Source organism: Sphaeramia orbicularis, chromosome 12, assembly GCF_902148855.1.
Source record: "Sphaeramia orbicularis chromosome 12, fSphaOr1.1, whole genome shotgun sequence".
In the NCBI taxonomy this organism is placed as follows: domain Eukaryota; kingdom Metazoa; phylum Chordata; class Actinopteri; order Kurtiformes; family Apogonidae; genus Sphaeramia; species Sphaeramia orbicularis.
In genome coordinates, this window is record NC_043968.1 from 79,378,582 (window position 1) to 79,396,886 (window position 18,305).

At 44.6% G+C, this 18,305-nt stretch overlaps 1 protein-coding gene across 1 annotated transcript; it reads left to right on the forward strand.

Annotated features, from left to right (window-relative positions):
- The first annotated feature begins 1,750 nt into the window (after nt 1-1,750).
- aebp2 (AE binding protein 2) lies at nt 1,751-17,852 on the forward strand. The gene is given in 9 exon segments (XM_030149625.1): nt 1,751-2,305; nt 10,484-10,715; nt 11,262-11,369; nt 11,461-11,569; nt 11,572-11,646; nt 13,800-13,924; nt 14,017-14,084; nt 14,175-14,288; nt 17,620-17,852. Coding segments are annotated over 9 exon segments (1,317 nt in total). The 5' UTR covers nt 1,751-1,832; the 3' UTR covers nt 17,633-17,852.
- Nucleotides 17,853-18,305: the final 453 nt, after the last annotated feature.

The window sequence follows — 18,305 nt, forward strand, 5'->3', positions numbered from 1 at the left end:
ATATGTGATCCACTTTTTATGTAGTATATTGTAAAAAAAAAAAAAAAAAAAAAAAAAAAAAGTGTTTTTTGCATCCAAAAAAATGGTTTGTTTACATTACAAACACGACATTTAAAGGGTTAAAAAAATGTGACCATTATCGAGTATTTAGTATTTTTATTTACAGCTCAAGTTGATGAAATAGAAAAAAGTGTAAAAGAATTAAAAACACACTGTATGACAAATTTTTTTTGACATTATTCCACAAGTGTGCCAAAAAGGTACACTTGGTGCTTAGTAAGGGCCTTGCTGGATGGGAGACGGGATATTTTTATTTTTTTTTTATTTGAACAATTAACATTGAACTGTAAATATACAAAATAGTATACAACAACAAGGGTAGAAAGTTCCATAATTCACAAAATCTTTTACATTATATAGAGAAATACATGTAAGTACAAACATTAGGAAAGAAAAAACAAAAATTAAAAATAATAAATAAATAATAAAAAAAAATAAAAGTATGTAATAACAATAAAAATTGCTCAAGGAATAAATAGAAATTATACAAACTGAATAAGATTATACATTCGACATATTTTTTTGTTTGTTTTAGAATTCATGCTGTTTTTCAAATTGTCTATGTAATTGGAAAAAGGGCCTTGAAAACAGTGATGTTTGGACGTTGATGTGCAAATTTGGAGCAATGAATGTGAAATTTGGCAAAAATAATCGAAAGGTCGATAATATATCTTTTTTTCTGGAGTTATTTTATCAACGTGTGATAGGCCAAATAGAATGTGATGAAAGTTCAATTTACATGAAGGGTCAATTTTTGTGTTTATAAAATTATTTAAATCAATCCAAAATATATGTGTGTAGGTGCAATCCCAAAATAAATGACATATTGTTTCCTCTGCGTCGCTGCAAAAAGAACAAAGAATATCAATATTTCCTTTGTATTTAATCATATAGGTCTTCACCGGATAACATCTATGGATCAGTTTAAAAGTAACTTCTCGTACCTTACACTGACTTACAAAAAAATGTTTTTAGCAAGTTGTCTAGGTTTTTTCAACTGAATTAGGACCATTTTGCACCGCTAAATCCAAAAATGACATCTGTTTTTCTCAATCAGGTCAGGTTTTTTTGCTAATTTGATTTTGAAAAATGTGATCTTCTCACAAAATTGATGACATTTTTGGGACTTTATCAGTTGATTTTTTTTTTTTATATAGTTCTCACCCAAAATAGGTTTTAAGAGAAAAAAAAATCATTTTCTAACAGGATTCCTGTTAGGTACAATGGTGTATTCGCCGTTGTACCTAGCTGAATACATCAGGCTTATTTTTGCAAGATCTTCTAATTGAAGCCATTTCATTCACCTGTAATATTAAAAAAAACATTAATCATAAATTGGCAAAAGTAAAATCTTCAGAACTCGTTTATTACAAGAAATATGAAAGAATTTTGTATCATATGATGTGAAAATGCCCATAAATGTAAGCAAAAATGTTAAAAAGCCAATATGTAGCATAGTTCAGAAAGTTGACCTGATTGAGCAAAATTAATGTGATTTTTGGATTCAGCACACCAAAATTATCCTAAATCAGCTCAAAAAACTTAAACAATAAATTTGTTGTTGACCAGTGTTATTACTAATAATAAATTTTTTTTGACAGGATCCAAGTACCGGAGTGAGACCTCATATCACATAGACGAGCTTCGGCCACGCGGAGCCTGACGTCACGTCTCTGTGTTCTCCGCCTGCTCGAGGCGGCGAGTGTGAGTGTAGACAGAAGGGCAACGGAGGGCAACTTTTCCACCGGAACATCCCAAAAATTACCGTAAATATGCCCCAGATCTTAGCCGAAGGGTCCCGACAAGACTCTCAGCCGACGGCGGATCGACACGGTACCAGTGAAACGGCAGAAACCGGCACGGAGGGACAGGCCGTGGCGGACCCCAAACAGGAACCGGGCGACAACAACGAGAGCCGAGCAGGAATGGAGGTGAAGCCGGACAAGCCCGAGCCGAACCCCGAGGAAACGGCTGTATCCACCGGACAAGCGGGAGCCGACGGAGGGGAGGCCGGCGGAAAGCTCTGCGAACCGGGCAAAAGTCCCGTCCAGGGCAGTTTGGCGAGTAGCACCGATTCCGCCCCAGAGGGCTCCCGGGTGTTGAAACCAGAACAAAGAGAGGGGGAGAACGGGTCCTGCTGTCCGCCTGCCGAGCGCACAAAGACCCAGGACAAAGCCCAGCACGGCGTCAAGAGGAGGGCCAGCGCGGACGGAGAGCCGCTGAGCCGGATGGACTCAGAGGACAGGTATGGACCCGAACCCTAACCCCGACCAGCCATAACCCCAACCCCCCTAACCCCAACCCTGACCAACCATAACCCCAACCCCCCTAAGATGAACCCCAACCCCCCCAACCCCCCTAAACTGAACCCCGACCAACCATAACTCCAACCCTCATAGCCCCAACCCCGACCAACCATAACCCCCATAACCCTAACCCCAACCCCGACCAACCATAACCCCAACCCTCATAGCCCCAACCCCGACCAACCATAACCCCAACCCTCATAGCCCCAACCCCGACCAACCATAACCCCAACCCTCATAGCCCCAACCCCGACCAACCATAACCCCAACCCTCATAGCCCCAACCCCGACCAACCATAACCCCCATAACCCTAACCCCAACCCCGACCAACCATAACCCCAACCCTCATAGCCCCAACCCCCGACCAACCATAACCCCAACCCTCATAGCCCCAAACCCCGACCAACCATAACCCCCATAACCCTAACCCCAACCCCGACCAACCATAACCCCAACCCTCATAGCCCCAACCCCGACCAACCATAACCCCCATAACCCTAACCCCAACCCCGACCAACCATAACCCCAACCCTCATAGCCCCAACCCCGACCAACCATAACCCCCATAACCCTAACCCCAACCCCGACCAACCATAACCCCAACCCTCATAGCCCCAACCCCGACCAACCATAACCCCCATAACCCTAACCCCAACCCCGACCAACCATAACCCCAACCCTCATAGCCCCAACCCCGACCAACCATAACCCCCATAACCCTAACCCCAACCCCGACCAACCATAACCCCAACCCTCATAGCCCCAACCCCGACCAACCATAACCCCAACCCTCATAGCCCCAACCCCGACCAACCATAACCCCAACCCTCATAGCCCCAACCCCGACCAACCATAACCCCAACCCTCATAGCCCCAACCCCGACCAACCATAACCCCAACCCTCATAGCCCCAACCCCGACCAACCATAACCCCCATAACCCTAACCCCAACCCCGACCAACCATAACCCCAACCCTCATAGCCCCAACCCCGACCAACCATAACCCCAACCCTCATAGCCCCAACCCCGACCAACCATAACCCCAACCCTCATAGCCCCAACCCCGACCAACCATAACCCCAACCCTCATAGCCCCAACCCCGACCAACCATAACCCCAACCCTCATAGCCCCAACCCCGACCAACCATAACCCCAACCCTCATAGCCCCAACCCCGACCAACCATAACCCCCATAACCCTAACCCCAACCCCGACCAACCATAACCCCAACCCTCATAGCCCCAACCCCGACCAACCATAACCCCAACCCTCATAGCCCCAACCCCGACCAACCATAACCCCAACCCTCATAGCCCCAACCCCGACCAACCATAACCCCAACCCTCATAGCCCCAACCCCGACCAACCATAACCCCAACCCTCATAGCCCAAACCCCGACCAACCATAACCCCCATAACCCCAACCCCGACCAACCATAACCCCAACCCTCATAGCCCCAACCCCGACCAACCATAACCCCCATAACCCCAACCCCCCTAAAATGAACCCCAACCCCCATAACCCCTCTAAACTGAACCCCGACCAACCATAACCCCAACCCCCCTAACTCCAACCCCCATAACCCCAACCCCCATAACACCAACTCCCCTAAGCTGAACCCCGACCAGCCATAACCCCAACCCCCCTAAAATGAACCCCGACCCCTAACCCCTCTAAGATGAACTCCGACCAACCATAACCCCAACCCCCCTAACCCGGACCCCGACCAATCATAACCCCAACCCCCCCAAACTGAACCCCGACCAATCATAACCCCCATAACCCCAACCCCGCCAAACTGAACCCCGACCAGCCATAACCCCCATAACCCCAACCCCCATAAACCCAACCCCCCTAAGCTGAACCCCGACCAACCATAACCCCAACCCCGACTAGCCATAACCCACATAACCCCAACCCCCCCAAACTGAACCCCGACCAATCATAACCCCAACCCCCTAACCCCTCTAAGTTGAATTTTCGACTAACCCCAACCCCCATAACTCTAACGCCCTAACCCCCCCAAGACGGCCCCCGACCAACCCTAACTCTAACCCCCTAAACCTAACCCCAACCTCCCCCAACCCTAACCTCCATAACTCTAACCTCCTAACCCACAACCTAATCCCCCCAAGCCTAACCCTTCTAACCCTAACCCCCCCTAAACCTAGCCGCTAACCCTAACCCCCCTAAGTCTAACCTCTAAACCTAACCCCCAACCCTAACCCCTCTTAAGCCTAACCCCCCTAAGCTTAAACGCCCTAACTCTAAACCCCCTGACCCTAACCCCCTAAACCTAAACCCCCTACCCCCCCCCAAACCCCCTACACCAGGGGTGTCAAACTCATTTTAGTTCAGGAGCCACATTCAGCCCAGTTTGATCTTAAGTGGGTCAGACCAGTAAAATAACAACAGTGAAAAAAGTAAAATTATATTATGATCAGGTTTACATCTACAAAGTTTCCTTAAAAATCTGAATAACATGAACAACTTGAATTGTCGTAAGAAAAACAAGTGCAGTTTTAACAATATTCTGCCTCATTTGTTCATATTTGTTCAGGTTATTTACATTTTTTGTAAAAGTGTAGTTTGGTAATGTAAACATTTTCATGGAATTGTACTTTTTAACACCAAAAAAAAAAACAAAACAAGAAAATGTGGGGTTGTCATTATTTATATGTTATTCTGATAATATTTTACTGGTCTGACCCACTTGAAATCTAATTGGTCTGTATGTGGAACCTGAATTAAAATAATTTTAACACCACTGATTGTTAATATCTTCAGTGTAATTTTTGCATTTCTCAATATTCATCCTGAGGGCCGGATTGGACCCTTTGGCGGGCCAGATTTGGCCTCCGGACTGCATGTTTAACACCTGTGCCCTAAACCTAATCCCCAACCCTGACCCCCATAACTCTAACCCCCTAATTTTAACCCCCTTAAGCCTAACACCCCTAAGCCTAACTCCCCAACTCTAAACCCCCTAAACGTCAACCCCCTAAGCCTAAAGCCCCTCACCCCCCTAACTCTAAACCCCCTGACCCTAAACCCCCCAAGCCTAACCCCCTAACTCTAACCACCTTAAGCCTAAACTCCCTAACCTTAACCCCTAAGTCTAAACCCCTAACCCCCCTAACTCTAAACCCCTTGACCCTAAACCCCTAAGGTTAACCCTCCTAACCCTAAACCTCTTAACCCCAACCCCCTATGTCTAAATCCCCTAACTCTAACCTCCCTAAACCTAAGCCCCCTAACCCCACCAAGCCTAAACCCCCCAACCCCCCTAACTCTAAACCCCCAAGCCCCCTAACCCTAACCTCCCTAAGCCTAACCCTAAACCCCCTAACCCCCCTTAAGACCAAACCCCCTAACCCCCCTAACTCTAACCTCCCCAAGCCTAAACCCCTAGCCCCCCTAACCCTAACCCCAACGCTCCTAATCCTACCCCTAACCCCCTTAACTTAACTTCTTCAGCGTCATGCTCCCTGTGCTCTTTGTGTTCTTAGGGTTCTGACACTGAAGGTGTACTGGGGACTTCTTGGACATTTGATGTAGTTCAGTGTTTGTTCTGATCCAAATGTTGAACTCATCCGTTGTACAGATCCATTCTTCTTCTACTGTTGTGGTCTTGCAGCTGTAGTTGGAGCTTGGTTGTTAGAAAGCAGAGGTCTTCCATGTGAGTGTTGTTCTCATGAAAACACAACACTTGTGTTTCCTAGACAAAGCCCTCCAGCGCCGGATTCATTCCAGGTTTCAGTTTTGTAGGAAGTATCTGCAGGAATGATGGAGTTTTCATCACCACTTCAGAGTGAACAGGTGAAAATGCACCTGCACCATGTGCTTTGTGGGCGGATTCTAAAAGTGGTGATCATTGGTCAGCGTCTCGGAGGCAGTGTTTTCACATTTATTCTGTTGGCAAAAGCATGTCATCCTCTCCAAATATATATATATATATATATATATATATATATATATAAATTATATATATAATAAATAATCAAGTGTTAAAAGGCTGAAATGTGTTTACACGAGGGATGTCCTGATCCGATCTGGCATTTTTTAGAAGATTGGATTGGATCGGATTTAGTCATGTGATCGGTCCAATCCAGTTTTCTGCATGGTTTCAGTTAATGGCTTCCGTAATTAAAAACAAAACATGGTGCAACATGTGTCCGCTGTGTAGGGATACTTTTCTGTGGAAAGCAACAAAAGTCAAGCAGCAACTGGTCAGATGTGTAAACTGGGTTCACCCCAAGCCACAACCAGTGAGATTCATCACCTACAGAAGTATCACATGACCCAGTATGAGAAGTCCAAGGCTGCAGTGAAGACTCAGCATCGGATCAGTATCGGCAAAACTAATCACAAAACAAAAAAAAAAAAACGGAAGCAAAAAACTCCAGATCGGGGCATCACTAGTTTATATGTGGTCTGTAGTTTAATTAATGTGGTAATAAAGCCTGTCTGTCTGTCTGACTGATTAAAGGGTGAGGACCCAGACTGAGGAGGACTTCATCATCCTTTCCTCCTTCTCATCCTCCTTATCTCCTCCTTCCCTCCTCCACCTCTTCTTTCTCTTCCTTCCCTCCTCTTCTTCCTCCTCCTCCTCCTCCTTATTCTCCTCATTCCCTCCTTTCTTCCTCCTCCTGCCCTCCTCCTCTTCCTGCTTCTCATCCTCCTTATTCTCCTCCTTCCCTCTTCCTCTTCCTCTGTGTTATTCTCCTTATTCTCCTCTGTCCCTCCTCCTCCTCTTCTTCCTCCTCATTCCCTCCTCTTCTTCCTCCTCTTTCTCTCTTCCTCCTCCTCTTTTCCCTCTTCCTCCTTCCCTCCTCCTCTTCCTCCTTCGCATCCTCCTTATTCTCCTCCTTCCCTCCTCCTCCTCTTCTTCCTTCTCCTCCTTCCCTCCTCTTCCTCCTTCTCATCCTCATTGTCCTCCTTTCCTCCTCTTCTTCCTCCTCCTCCTTATTCTCCTCATTCCCTCCTTTCTTCCTCCTTCCCTCCTCTTCCTCCTTCTCATCCTCCTTATTCTCCTCCTTCCCTCCTCCTCTTCCTTCATCTTATTCTCCTTATTCTCCTCCTTCCCTCCTCCTCCTCCTCCTCTTCTTCCTCCTCATTCCCTCCTCTTCTTCCTCCTCTTTCTCTTCCTCCTCCTCCTCTTTCCCTCTTCCTCCTTCCCTCCTCCTTTTCCTCTTTTTTTTTTTTTTTTGTTATCATTTCAACATGAGCCAATCACAGCTCAGATCAAATGTACGTTGGAGCAGAACTCCGGACCGGGGCTTGTGTTGGAATAATCCTCTGTGTGGTTGAATTGTCTGAACTGGACCTTCTCAGAATGTTCCAGACCAGAGTTTGGACTCCAGCTGGAAGTTGCTGCTTGTGTTACAAAGCTTTGGTCTAAACTGTTTTTTTTTTTTACAGTGAGCTGAGTTTCAGTGAAATGATGTGGAGGAGGTCCTTATTTGCGGTCCGTACAGTCAGAGCTCTGTCATCTCGCTGTGGCTGCTCTTTGAATGCACAGGGTGCTAGTACCAGTTTCTGTGTGCCCTGTGAAGTACCTGTGAACGTGGTACACTTCATGAACTTACACTCATTCAGGGGAATTTTGAAATGAGCTGTGAAGAGGCTCATCCTCCTCCAGTTTTTTCTGCTGAGACATCCTGCCCCTAAAACAAAGTTAACCACCTACGGCAGGACACCAGCCTCCACTGCACCACCTCCAGGATGTGTCACAGCTCCACCTCCACTTGGCATATTTACATCCACTCATTTGTTCTGTCTGGAGAAGGCAGAATAAACAACACTATCTGGTTTCTTTAACTTCACTTAGGACCAAATATCAGCCTATAAAGATGACAGAAATAATGATTTAACTTTAATATTGATAATTATTGACTAACCCAGCTGAATTCTTAGTCTTGTAAGTTAGAGATTTATCTTGATATTTTTAACGTTTTATGAGTAATATGCCTTTTCTAGTATAATATATGACACGGCATTTCTAACTCTGTTCTCTGTGTTTATTCTTAATTTCTACTCATTTCATCCTGTTTCTGCTGTTGTGAATGAATGTTTGAATGAATGAATGGTTTTTTATTATTGTGTCGTGCATGAAATAGGAAAACATGCCCAGCCCTTACATGGGCTTATAAAACACCAAAAAATACAAACCAAAAATCAAATACCAGACAATAAACACAATGGCTATGAACAAAACAAAGTATTGACCTATTTAAACAAACACATCTGCTGCTTTTTCCAGGCTTTACAAACAAATGATGCTAATTTAAATTCATTTGAACTGAACAACCATTTCATCTTGTCATCATCAGTGCTCCAGAACATTTCAGGATTTCAGATAAACATGTCATCAAACAAGAGGCTCTCAGTTCATCATATAGAGGACAATGCAAAAGAAAATGCAATTCATTTTCCACTTCCCCCAAATCACACTGTTGTATAGTATGTGTGGTGCGGGGGGTCACCATCTAGGACGGCAACTAACGATAATTTTAGTAGTCGGTTAATCTGTAGATTATTTTAATAACTAATCCATTCATCTGATAAACACAAAAGACTCAATTCTCAAAGATCTGTATTTAACCCAAAGCAATATCGGCTGCAGACAAGTCACTAATGATTCCATCCCATAATGGTTTCAGGTTTAGTTAGCAAGCACTAGCCTGCTAACTAGACCTGTTATGGCTAGAGACTAGTAAAGTATAGTCTTCAACCAGCTCCGGTTCTAGTCTATCAAACTAGTGTTGGATGGATTAGTTCCAGTCAACGATGGGTAACGTTAGTCAGGTGGTCTGATAAACGGAGATGCATCCATCTATATCGGCCTTTTAATCTGCACAGGTGAAGCCAGCACACACACAAAACAAACCCCACAATAGCACAAATAAACCACGTACCAACCACACAGCAGAGCCAACAAAAAACATGAAGTCATCTTACACAAATCATTAAACATAAATCAGCTCAAACCCCCCAAATACCTTCCCCCTTTTTCAGTCCTCAAAGTTTTTCCACATGCTGATAGTCCATGTCATAGGTCAGTAGTTGTTCAGCTGCAGGCTTTAGTCACAGCACCAAACACCAGCACAGGACCGGCCCACGGTGGTCCAGTTGGTCCACGGAGGACAATCATCCACTGGACAATGGGATAAGTTTAATCCACAGAGGTATTAAATCCACACAGTTTAGTCCACAGCGTCTCAAACTCTGACAGGCGTCCACCTCCGTGTAGGATGTCCCTGTCCTCTGTGTGTCCGCTGTGCGTCATATCCTCCTCTTCTTATGCTCACAGCACACGTACATTTTATAAATTCTTTTTAAAGAATATAACAAACAATAAATCAACACTGTGACCAAGTTTTACAAAAGAACTGGAAAATAAGTTATTTCATCCCTGCTGGACGTCTGATAGGGACGCATATTAAAGACGTCATTAATAGACTGACCTGTGGGCTCTGTACTTAACACATGTTACTAACTCTACATCTCTCACTGTTGTCAAACTTTGTTAACTTTCATTTGAGGATGTTTGTTTAAACCAGACTGTTGTGAATGGGTTGGACAATGGTCGTCTGAAGCTGCGTAGATGACGGTAGCAAACGATAACTGGATGGAAATGAAAGTGAGCCCACATCGAAAATATATTTAGTCAAGACAATTCAGAAATACATCCACCCCCTGAGACAGACGGTCAGCTGGTCCTTCTGTGTGGAATGTTGAATGCAGCTTCTGCAACTTTGCTTTGGTTCTGTGCTGAAGCACATGTTGGCGTGTCTTTGTTCTGCTCTTAATCTGCTGTACTTCATCAGACGGTTTTGACAGCTTTGATCATTAATTAACCGTGACATTTAAAATTGATCAAAACACCATGACATCATTACAACCCTATACAGCACGTGTGTGTTTGTCACAGGTGTTGGTGTCGCTGTGTTTGTCTTTAGACAGAGTCACTGGTTCAGTTCAGTTGGAAATGTAGTCTCTACAGTATGACCACGTGTTGTTAAATGAAGACAAAAAAAACATGCCATTGAGATGACAGAGCAAGTCTAGATCCAGCCACAACATTTGATCTGGTTTGGTGTCTTATCTTCAGTATTGGCAGCACCCTGATGGACATTGAGAGTGCAGCATCCAGTGGTCGCTCCACCCCTGCCATGCTCAACGGTCACAGTGGGGGGGCGGGTGCTGGGAGTGGCTCTGCACCGTTGAATGGCAAGTCCCTGAGCTACACCTGCTGTTGGGATCAGTGTCAACTGCAGTTTCCCAGCAGCCCCGACCTGGCTGAACACATCAGAGCTACACATGTGGACGGACAGAGAGGAGGGGTAAGTGTCTATATACTGTCTGTGTGGACACATGTGGACAGACACAGGAGGGGTTAGTGTCTATATACTGTCTGTGTGGACACATGTGGACAGACACAGGAGGGGTTAGTGTCTATATACTGTCTGTGTGGACACACGTGGATGGACAGAGGAGGGATAAGTGGGTTCTCAGTTATGAAAGTGTCATCTTTTTCAGATGAAATGTGGCAGTAAAGTACATTTAGACCTGGTTATGTCAAAGACATGAACTTGGGCGGGGGACTGTAGTCTTTGAGTCTTTTAATGAGCTGAAACCAGTCATCTGTTATTGACAGTATGTGGTATAGTTGTAACTTATGGGTTTTCCAAAACACACTGAACTGTGAATGTCGTGTATCATTACACTTAAGTGAAGCCTAGTTAAGTCATGTTTGTGGACTGTATTTCCCAACAGTTGAACTACTCTTAGACCTGCAATAGTAGTGTTTTATACAGAGCTGATCTCATTTCACATGTTGCAACTGCCCCCTTTTGTCCAACTAGTGTGTTTGTGTTTGTGTGTGGCAGGTGTTTGTGTGTCTGTGGAAAGGCTGTAAAGTGTACAACACCCCCTCCACCAGTCAGAGCTGGTTACAGAGACACATGTTGACCCACAGCGGAGACAAACCTTTCAAGGTGAGGACACACACCACACACTCAACACACACCACTGACCACTGTTTCCTGTCCAGCTGACGTACGTCTGTCCACCTGTCTGTGTCTACAGTGTGTTGTAGGAGGCTGTAACGCCACCTTCGCCTCCCAGGGGGGGCTAGCCCGCCACGTCCCCACGCATTTCAGCTCTCAGAGTTCATCCAAAGTGTCCAGTCAGGGCAAGTGAAGGAGGAGTCTCCGTCCAAAGCTGGTCTCAACAAGAGGAGAAAAATCAAGAACAAGCACAGACGCTCCCTCCGTATGTAACTGACACAGATTTAAGCACCACACACCGAGGAAATGGGCGTGTCCAGTGGGGTCTTATTTAGGGTAGAAGTACAGGGTGACAAGGTGTCCCACTCTGGAATGGACATTTGGATCTTTTGTCCCACAACCCACATCTTTCTTCAGACATTTCAAGCATTTTACATTAGTGCAGGATACAATGTTTAAAAAAAGTCTGAAAAGGAATGGGTTGAAGCCTAAGTTAATTCTGCCACCCCCCCCTTCAGGTCACTAAGCAGAAGGAGATCCAATAGATACCAATGCCTTTAGCTTAGTAACAATAGCAACAACAACAAACAAAACAATTCAATAGTTTGAGTCATGGAAAAATTCAGTCTTCATATACTTTGATGACATTTGTTTTAAACCTGGTTTTAAACATAAATAATGTTGTCCAGCCTTTGAACTCAGGTTTGAACTAGTTCCAGACATTTACTCCATCACACAGACTAAATGTCTTCATATTTGTTCCAACACAAGGTTTTTTTGAACACTTGACTTCCTCTGAAATTATAAACACATTCCCGCATTTTAAACAAACTCTGAATATGAACAACGGATTATTTTTATTTTGAACATAAATTGTGCTGTTTTAAAGTGGATTTAAGAAAATGTCCCTCAGTTTGGATTTAAAGAAAATACTTAAATTCAGCTACATTTTTAAAAAGCTTTTAAAACTGAGGTTACAGTTGTACACTGGGCCATCACAATGTTGAAGTTTGAGTTGACTTGTAGGTCTAAAATCCAGTTGAATGATGAAGTATGGTTAGACACTAATGCTGCGTTTCCACTACATGGTCTTAACTCTGGTACCAGGTCCTACTCCTGGAGACCATTTCCATTACAGGATACTACTAACTTTAGAGTACCTGGTCGTCATGGTGACTCTGTGCGTAACTTCCGTTTGTTGCCTGTTGTCTCGTCAAGCTCACACTGAATCTTTTCATCGTCCACCAAGGACAGAAATGTATGAACCTCCTGGACCGACCACAGTGTGGTTCTGTGGGTGTTCATCATGGATTAATCTACCCATAGATTTAATGTCAACTTCAACTACCAAATCTGTTTTTTTTTTGTTTTTTTTTTAATTACATGTCACGCATTGATGATTCAATGACACAGAGACAACTCTGACCAATCAGTGTCTGCAGTGTTTGCACGTCAGTTTTTAGTATCTCTTCACCTGTTTTCGAACCTCGACAGAGCAAGTACTAAAAAAATATTACCAGGTACCAGATTCCAGGTTCTTTTACGTAATGAAAATGCCAAAAAGTGGAGTTGAGCCAGTACCACGTAGTGGAAACGTGACACGGGGGGCGGTTACTGCAGTGACGTGGTCGTCCTCGTCTGGTTCCTGACTTTAGTGGGTTTTTTCTTGGTAGTTGAGGTTTAAAGGTGCGGGAGACTTTTGTGACCAATTTTTCATCAGATCTGTCAAACCTCAGTCATATCCTCAGTATCACGAATCTGTAAGTCTTTCTGTGATTACTCACCTGAATCTCTTGCATTACGGTGAACAATTTCTTAGTGCCATCCACCATAAACAAACCATGTGTTTACAAACTGAGCCAGGAGGTCACTCGGACATCTTCGGAATTTTGTTGCGACATGCATTGTAGGAAAGGGAGGTTTGTGCAGCCACCTGACAGCGGCAACGCAAACATATGGTATTATATGGCTGAAACAAACATGACGCGGAAACGGCTGAAACACAGAAACAGCTGGAGGAATGTGCATAGCGGGACGGGAGCTCCTGCCATTTCTGTGTTGTGTCTGTTCCAGCTGCGCTGTCAGGTGGCTGTGCGAGCCTTTGCTTCCCACAATGCACGTCGCGACAAAATTCCGAAGATGCCCGAGTGACTTCCCAGCTCTGTTTGTAAACACATGGTTTGTTTATGGTAGATGGCACTAAGAAATTGTTCACCATAATGCAAGAGATTCAGGTGAGTAATCACAGAAAGACTTACAGATTCGTGATACTGAGGATATGACTGAGGTTTGACAGATTTGATGAAAAATTCGTCACGAAAGTCTCCCACACCTTTAAAGTTCCGTCCAAGTGTAAATGGACTGAGGGTCCTAATTTGAATGTTATTGAATTGTTTGAAATGATGCTTTAATCTTCAGCCCGACCTCACGACTTCTTTGATGCTCAGACCATGGATGCCATACGCCATCGAGCCATCTGCCTCAATCTGGCTACGCATATCGAGAGTTTGGGTAATGGCCACAGTGTGGTGTTCCACAGCACGGTGAGTCCACACTGGATGTGTATTCTGTCCTAAATGTGAACCATTACCAATGAGTCTGAACTGTGATCTTTTACGTTTGTGTACGTGATCAGGTTATAGCCAGGAGGAAAGAGGACTCTGGGAAAGTGAAGGTTCTACTGCACTGGACACCTGAAGACATGTAGGTTGTCCTCTGTACGCTGTTATTGTTGGAGGTCAGTGACAGGTGAACAAATGCCACATGTGGATTTGTGTCCTTGTGTGTTCACAGACTTCCAGATGTGTGGGTGAATGAGAGTGAGCGTCTGCAGCAGAAGACAAAGGTGGTGCATCTGTCCAAGCTGCCCACGGACACAGCTGTGCTCCTGGACCCCAACATATACAGGTTTATGTCCATGTTACCCTAAAAGTAGACAGACGCAGTGGGTGGAGCCTGCATACAGGAACACTGGATTTTTATTGGAACTCTTGAAATGTGACAGTGTTATGTATTGAAGTCCTTTATCATTCTCCTAGTACTAGGTTGTACCGCTCCTCTAATACTGGAAACATTCAGTCATTCCCAACATCCACAAAGGATCTATATTTATGTATGTATTTATGTAATTGACCCTTTGCACCGACGTCACAGTTATCACGTGATTAGGGGTTCAGCGCCATGGTGGACGGCAAAAGCAACACAACAAACAAACGAATGAGCGACGAATTATGTCCGCCAGCACTGAAAAAAAGTTTTGGAGTTGTCCTGTGAAGTGACTCACCTTACTGGACGGCACAAAGAACGCTATTTGTAGAAGCTAGCGATAGCAGGGCTACCAACCCATACCTTCTCCCTCCTGATGTGTTTACAGATCTAGCAAAATCCTCCAATCTACAGGAGTTTAAAGCACACGATCTGTTCCATTCTGTTCTAAATGGAGTGTCCCCATACACAGGTGCTGATCTAAAAGCAGACAAAAGTCTGGATGATCCCAGTTCTTAGTCTCAGGTTAGATTACAGTCGCTGTACTGCGCTCACGGCAGAGGAATGGATCTCATAATGGTAAAGGAAAGATACAGGTAACGTTAGCTAGCTAGCTGTGTATGTTTTTAACATGTTTCCCCCAGCATGCCATTAAAACTCAAATAGACTGGAACCAAAAGCAGTTCTAATTAACTAACATTGTGTAATAATGTTAGTGTGTGTCATCAGTATCCTACAGTATTAGCTCTGTTGTTGTAGTGTCTGCCTTTCTTCTGTCTACACACAGGAATATGTACAGTTCCACCACTAGAACATATGGAACAGCAACATGACACTAAACGTATTTCATAGAACATAGTGTAGCTGGTAGAAAGGCAGACACTACAACAACAGAGCTAATATTGAAGGTACTGATGACAGCCACTGGAACATAGAAGCTCATAGCAGTTAACCCAGTCTAGCCACCTAGCATTTGGTGGTACTAATGTGCTATGGACACAAAGAGAGCCTGCTCTGTCTGTAATATCAGGTCCATCAGATCCAGGCTCTGTCTGTAACCCAGCTGAAACCATGGGTGGAACTGTTGTGTGCGACCAATGTACGTGTAAAGCAGGGTTAAAAAACAAACAAAAATGAGAACGTTCAGATCAAATTCTATATTTGCTAGTAGGGATGGGAATCGAGAACCGGTTCTTTTTTGAGAACCGGATCCCAGTAGCTCGATTCCTTGGAATCGTTTGCCTGCCTGCTTAACAATTATGCTTATCGATTCCGCCTTCGTTGTGCATGCGCAATGACATCACGTGTATGCTGCATTGTTTTGGTCAAAACGTAGCCAACATGCCGTTGAGGCAGAAATGATCTAAAAAGACGACACCAGGTCCACTTACTTGGAACACTTGCAAAGCCTCCATGCCTTCAAAAGGGTGAAATCCCTCCAATATGCTCAAACATTTGTCCACAGCATGTGAATCATTTACAGGAATGTCACGTATTTGATTCACTACTTAGTGGTGCTTGTGAATGTAGTGGCAGAGTGAACGCCAGGCCGGTTCCGGTGTGGGCAATAAACGGCGTAACTCCTCAAATACAAATTTCCGAAGGTAAGAAGGGAAAAGAAATGAGGTGCACAACAACGGGAGACAAGCTGAGCCGAGTCAAACTGGTTCCACGTTGTAGAAGTGCGGCAATAGAGGAATTAGTAAAGCGTCTTTAGTTTCACTTTCACTGTACCCCCCCCCCCCCCCCCCCCCCCCCCCCGCCCCCCGACCGGGCGTCATCTGTTCTTATTATTTGTACATTCTGTATATGTTATATTTTCTGTGCAGAGATGGAAATATAAAAGACAGTTAATGCAAACACACCCCTTTGTACTCTTTTATTCCCTCACCCAATGAGAATCGATAAGGAATCGGATCGATAAGCAATATCTATAGTGGAATCGGAATTGTTAAATTCTTAACGATTCCCATCCCTATTTCCTAGTTTGCCGTCCAGTGTGCAGTCTGGCACTTCCGCCGTCCGTCATGGCGCTCGTTTGCGGCGCGAACAGAGCACAACGTAATCTGCAAAGGGTCAATATATGCATCTTGTTGCATCCTCTCTGTTTCAGTCTCTGTGAACCTTCCAAATCTCCACCAAACTACAGTCAACTGCAAACCATGTACATGTGAACCATCCAAAGGAACTTTAGGAAAATACCAGTGTTGTACATTTAAATGGAAGTCATTAGTACTGAATAGTAATCCTACTGTCACAGCTGATTACTAATTAGTACTGAATTGTAATCCTACTGTCACAGCTGATTACTAATTAGGTGCTTGTTCTTTGCTTATCTGAGGGAAACACAGGAGTAAAAACGGCGCATAACGCAAGAGAAGCTGTTCCACCTTTTATGTTATGTTATTTGTAATTTGGATAAGGCATCAATTTATTCTTGCACTCAATGGACTGAAAACTACCTAACTGTAGAGTCGCTGCTGATTATGCAGAACATTTGCAGATAAATCATGTCAGCGCAATTCCTTGTTTTAATAAACAATTTGCATAAACACCACATCCATGGGGGCCGCCATTGCTACGTGACATCAGAACTCGGAACTGGAAGTACATCGATCCAGTACGAGTTCACGGGTGGGAAGTCACAGGTTTGACTGCCATTCCAGTGCCTTTTCACCAGTAGAAGGTTGGAAAAACACAAGTTACAGGTTGCCTGGAACGCAGCATTAGTTGCGTCTATAACTAGTTCCGTCTCCACATTTGCACATATAAGGTCCAGACTTCAGACGAACATTTCTCCAGTATTTCTCCATAATTGTTTGTCAGCAGCAACGGTTGTTGTCCATACTGAAAATATGTCCAAACTTGGAGCCCATTACCTCAAATGTTCAGTTGTTGGTTGAACGGGACAGAACAGCACAGCTGACAACCTGGAGGGGGCGGGGCCTGAAGTGGCTCATGTGCATTTAAAGGGCCAGCGCTCCAAACCACCTTTCTGGTGTCATTACTCAGAAATAGGGTTGAAGATGGACCTGTGGACTTGAATGAATGAAGAATTCAGAGCCAAGCAGAGCATTTACACTTTATGGAGACCACAGGGAAATGTGGGAAAAGGAAGAATTCAGTTTAAAAAAAGACTAATATAACTGTTTTAATAATACAGATCATCATGGAACTGTCACTGACTGTCAAACACTGTTGTCACTGAAATGTTTAAAATGTTGATCAGGTATCTGAACTGTTTTCTCTACAGAATGTTCTTCTAGACCAGACCTGATCCACTAGAGACCATGATCCACTAGAGGCCATGATCCACTAGAGACCACTGTCACCTCCTGCAAATCCAACCACTGAGGAGAACACTGCATCCTCTCCTCTCCTCTTCTCTCCTCATCTCCTCTCCTCGTCTCCTTGTCTCCTCTGCTTGTCTCCTCTCTTCGTGTCCTCTCCTCTCCTTGTCTCCTCTCCTCCTCTCTTCTCCTTGTCTCCTCTCCTCCTCTTCTTTCCTCTCCTTGTCTCCTCTCTTCCTCTCCTCTCCTTGTCTCCTCTCCTCCTCTCTTCTCCTTGTCTCCTCTCCTCCTCTTCTTTCCTCTCCTTGTCTCCTCTCTTCCTCTCTTCTCCTTGTCTCCTCTCCTCTTCTTGTCTCCTCTCCTCGTCTTCTCTCCTTGTCTACACATCTCCTCTCCTCATCTTCTCTCTCCTCTCCTCCTTGTCTCCTCTCCTTGTCTCCTCTCCTCGTCTCCTCTCCTCCTCTTCTCTCCTCTCCTTGTCTCCTCTCTTTGTGTCCTTTCCTCCTCTCCTCTCCTCCTCTTCTCTCCTCTCCTTGCCTCCTCTCCTCCTCTTCTCTCCTCGCCTTGTCTCCTCTCCTCTCCTCTCCTCCTATGGCTGTCTAAAGCCTTTAGTATTTTCTCCTTTAGGTGCTGTACTTACTGAGATGTT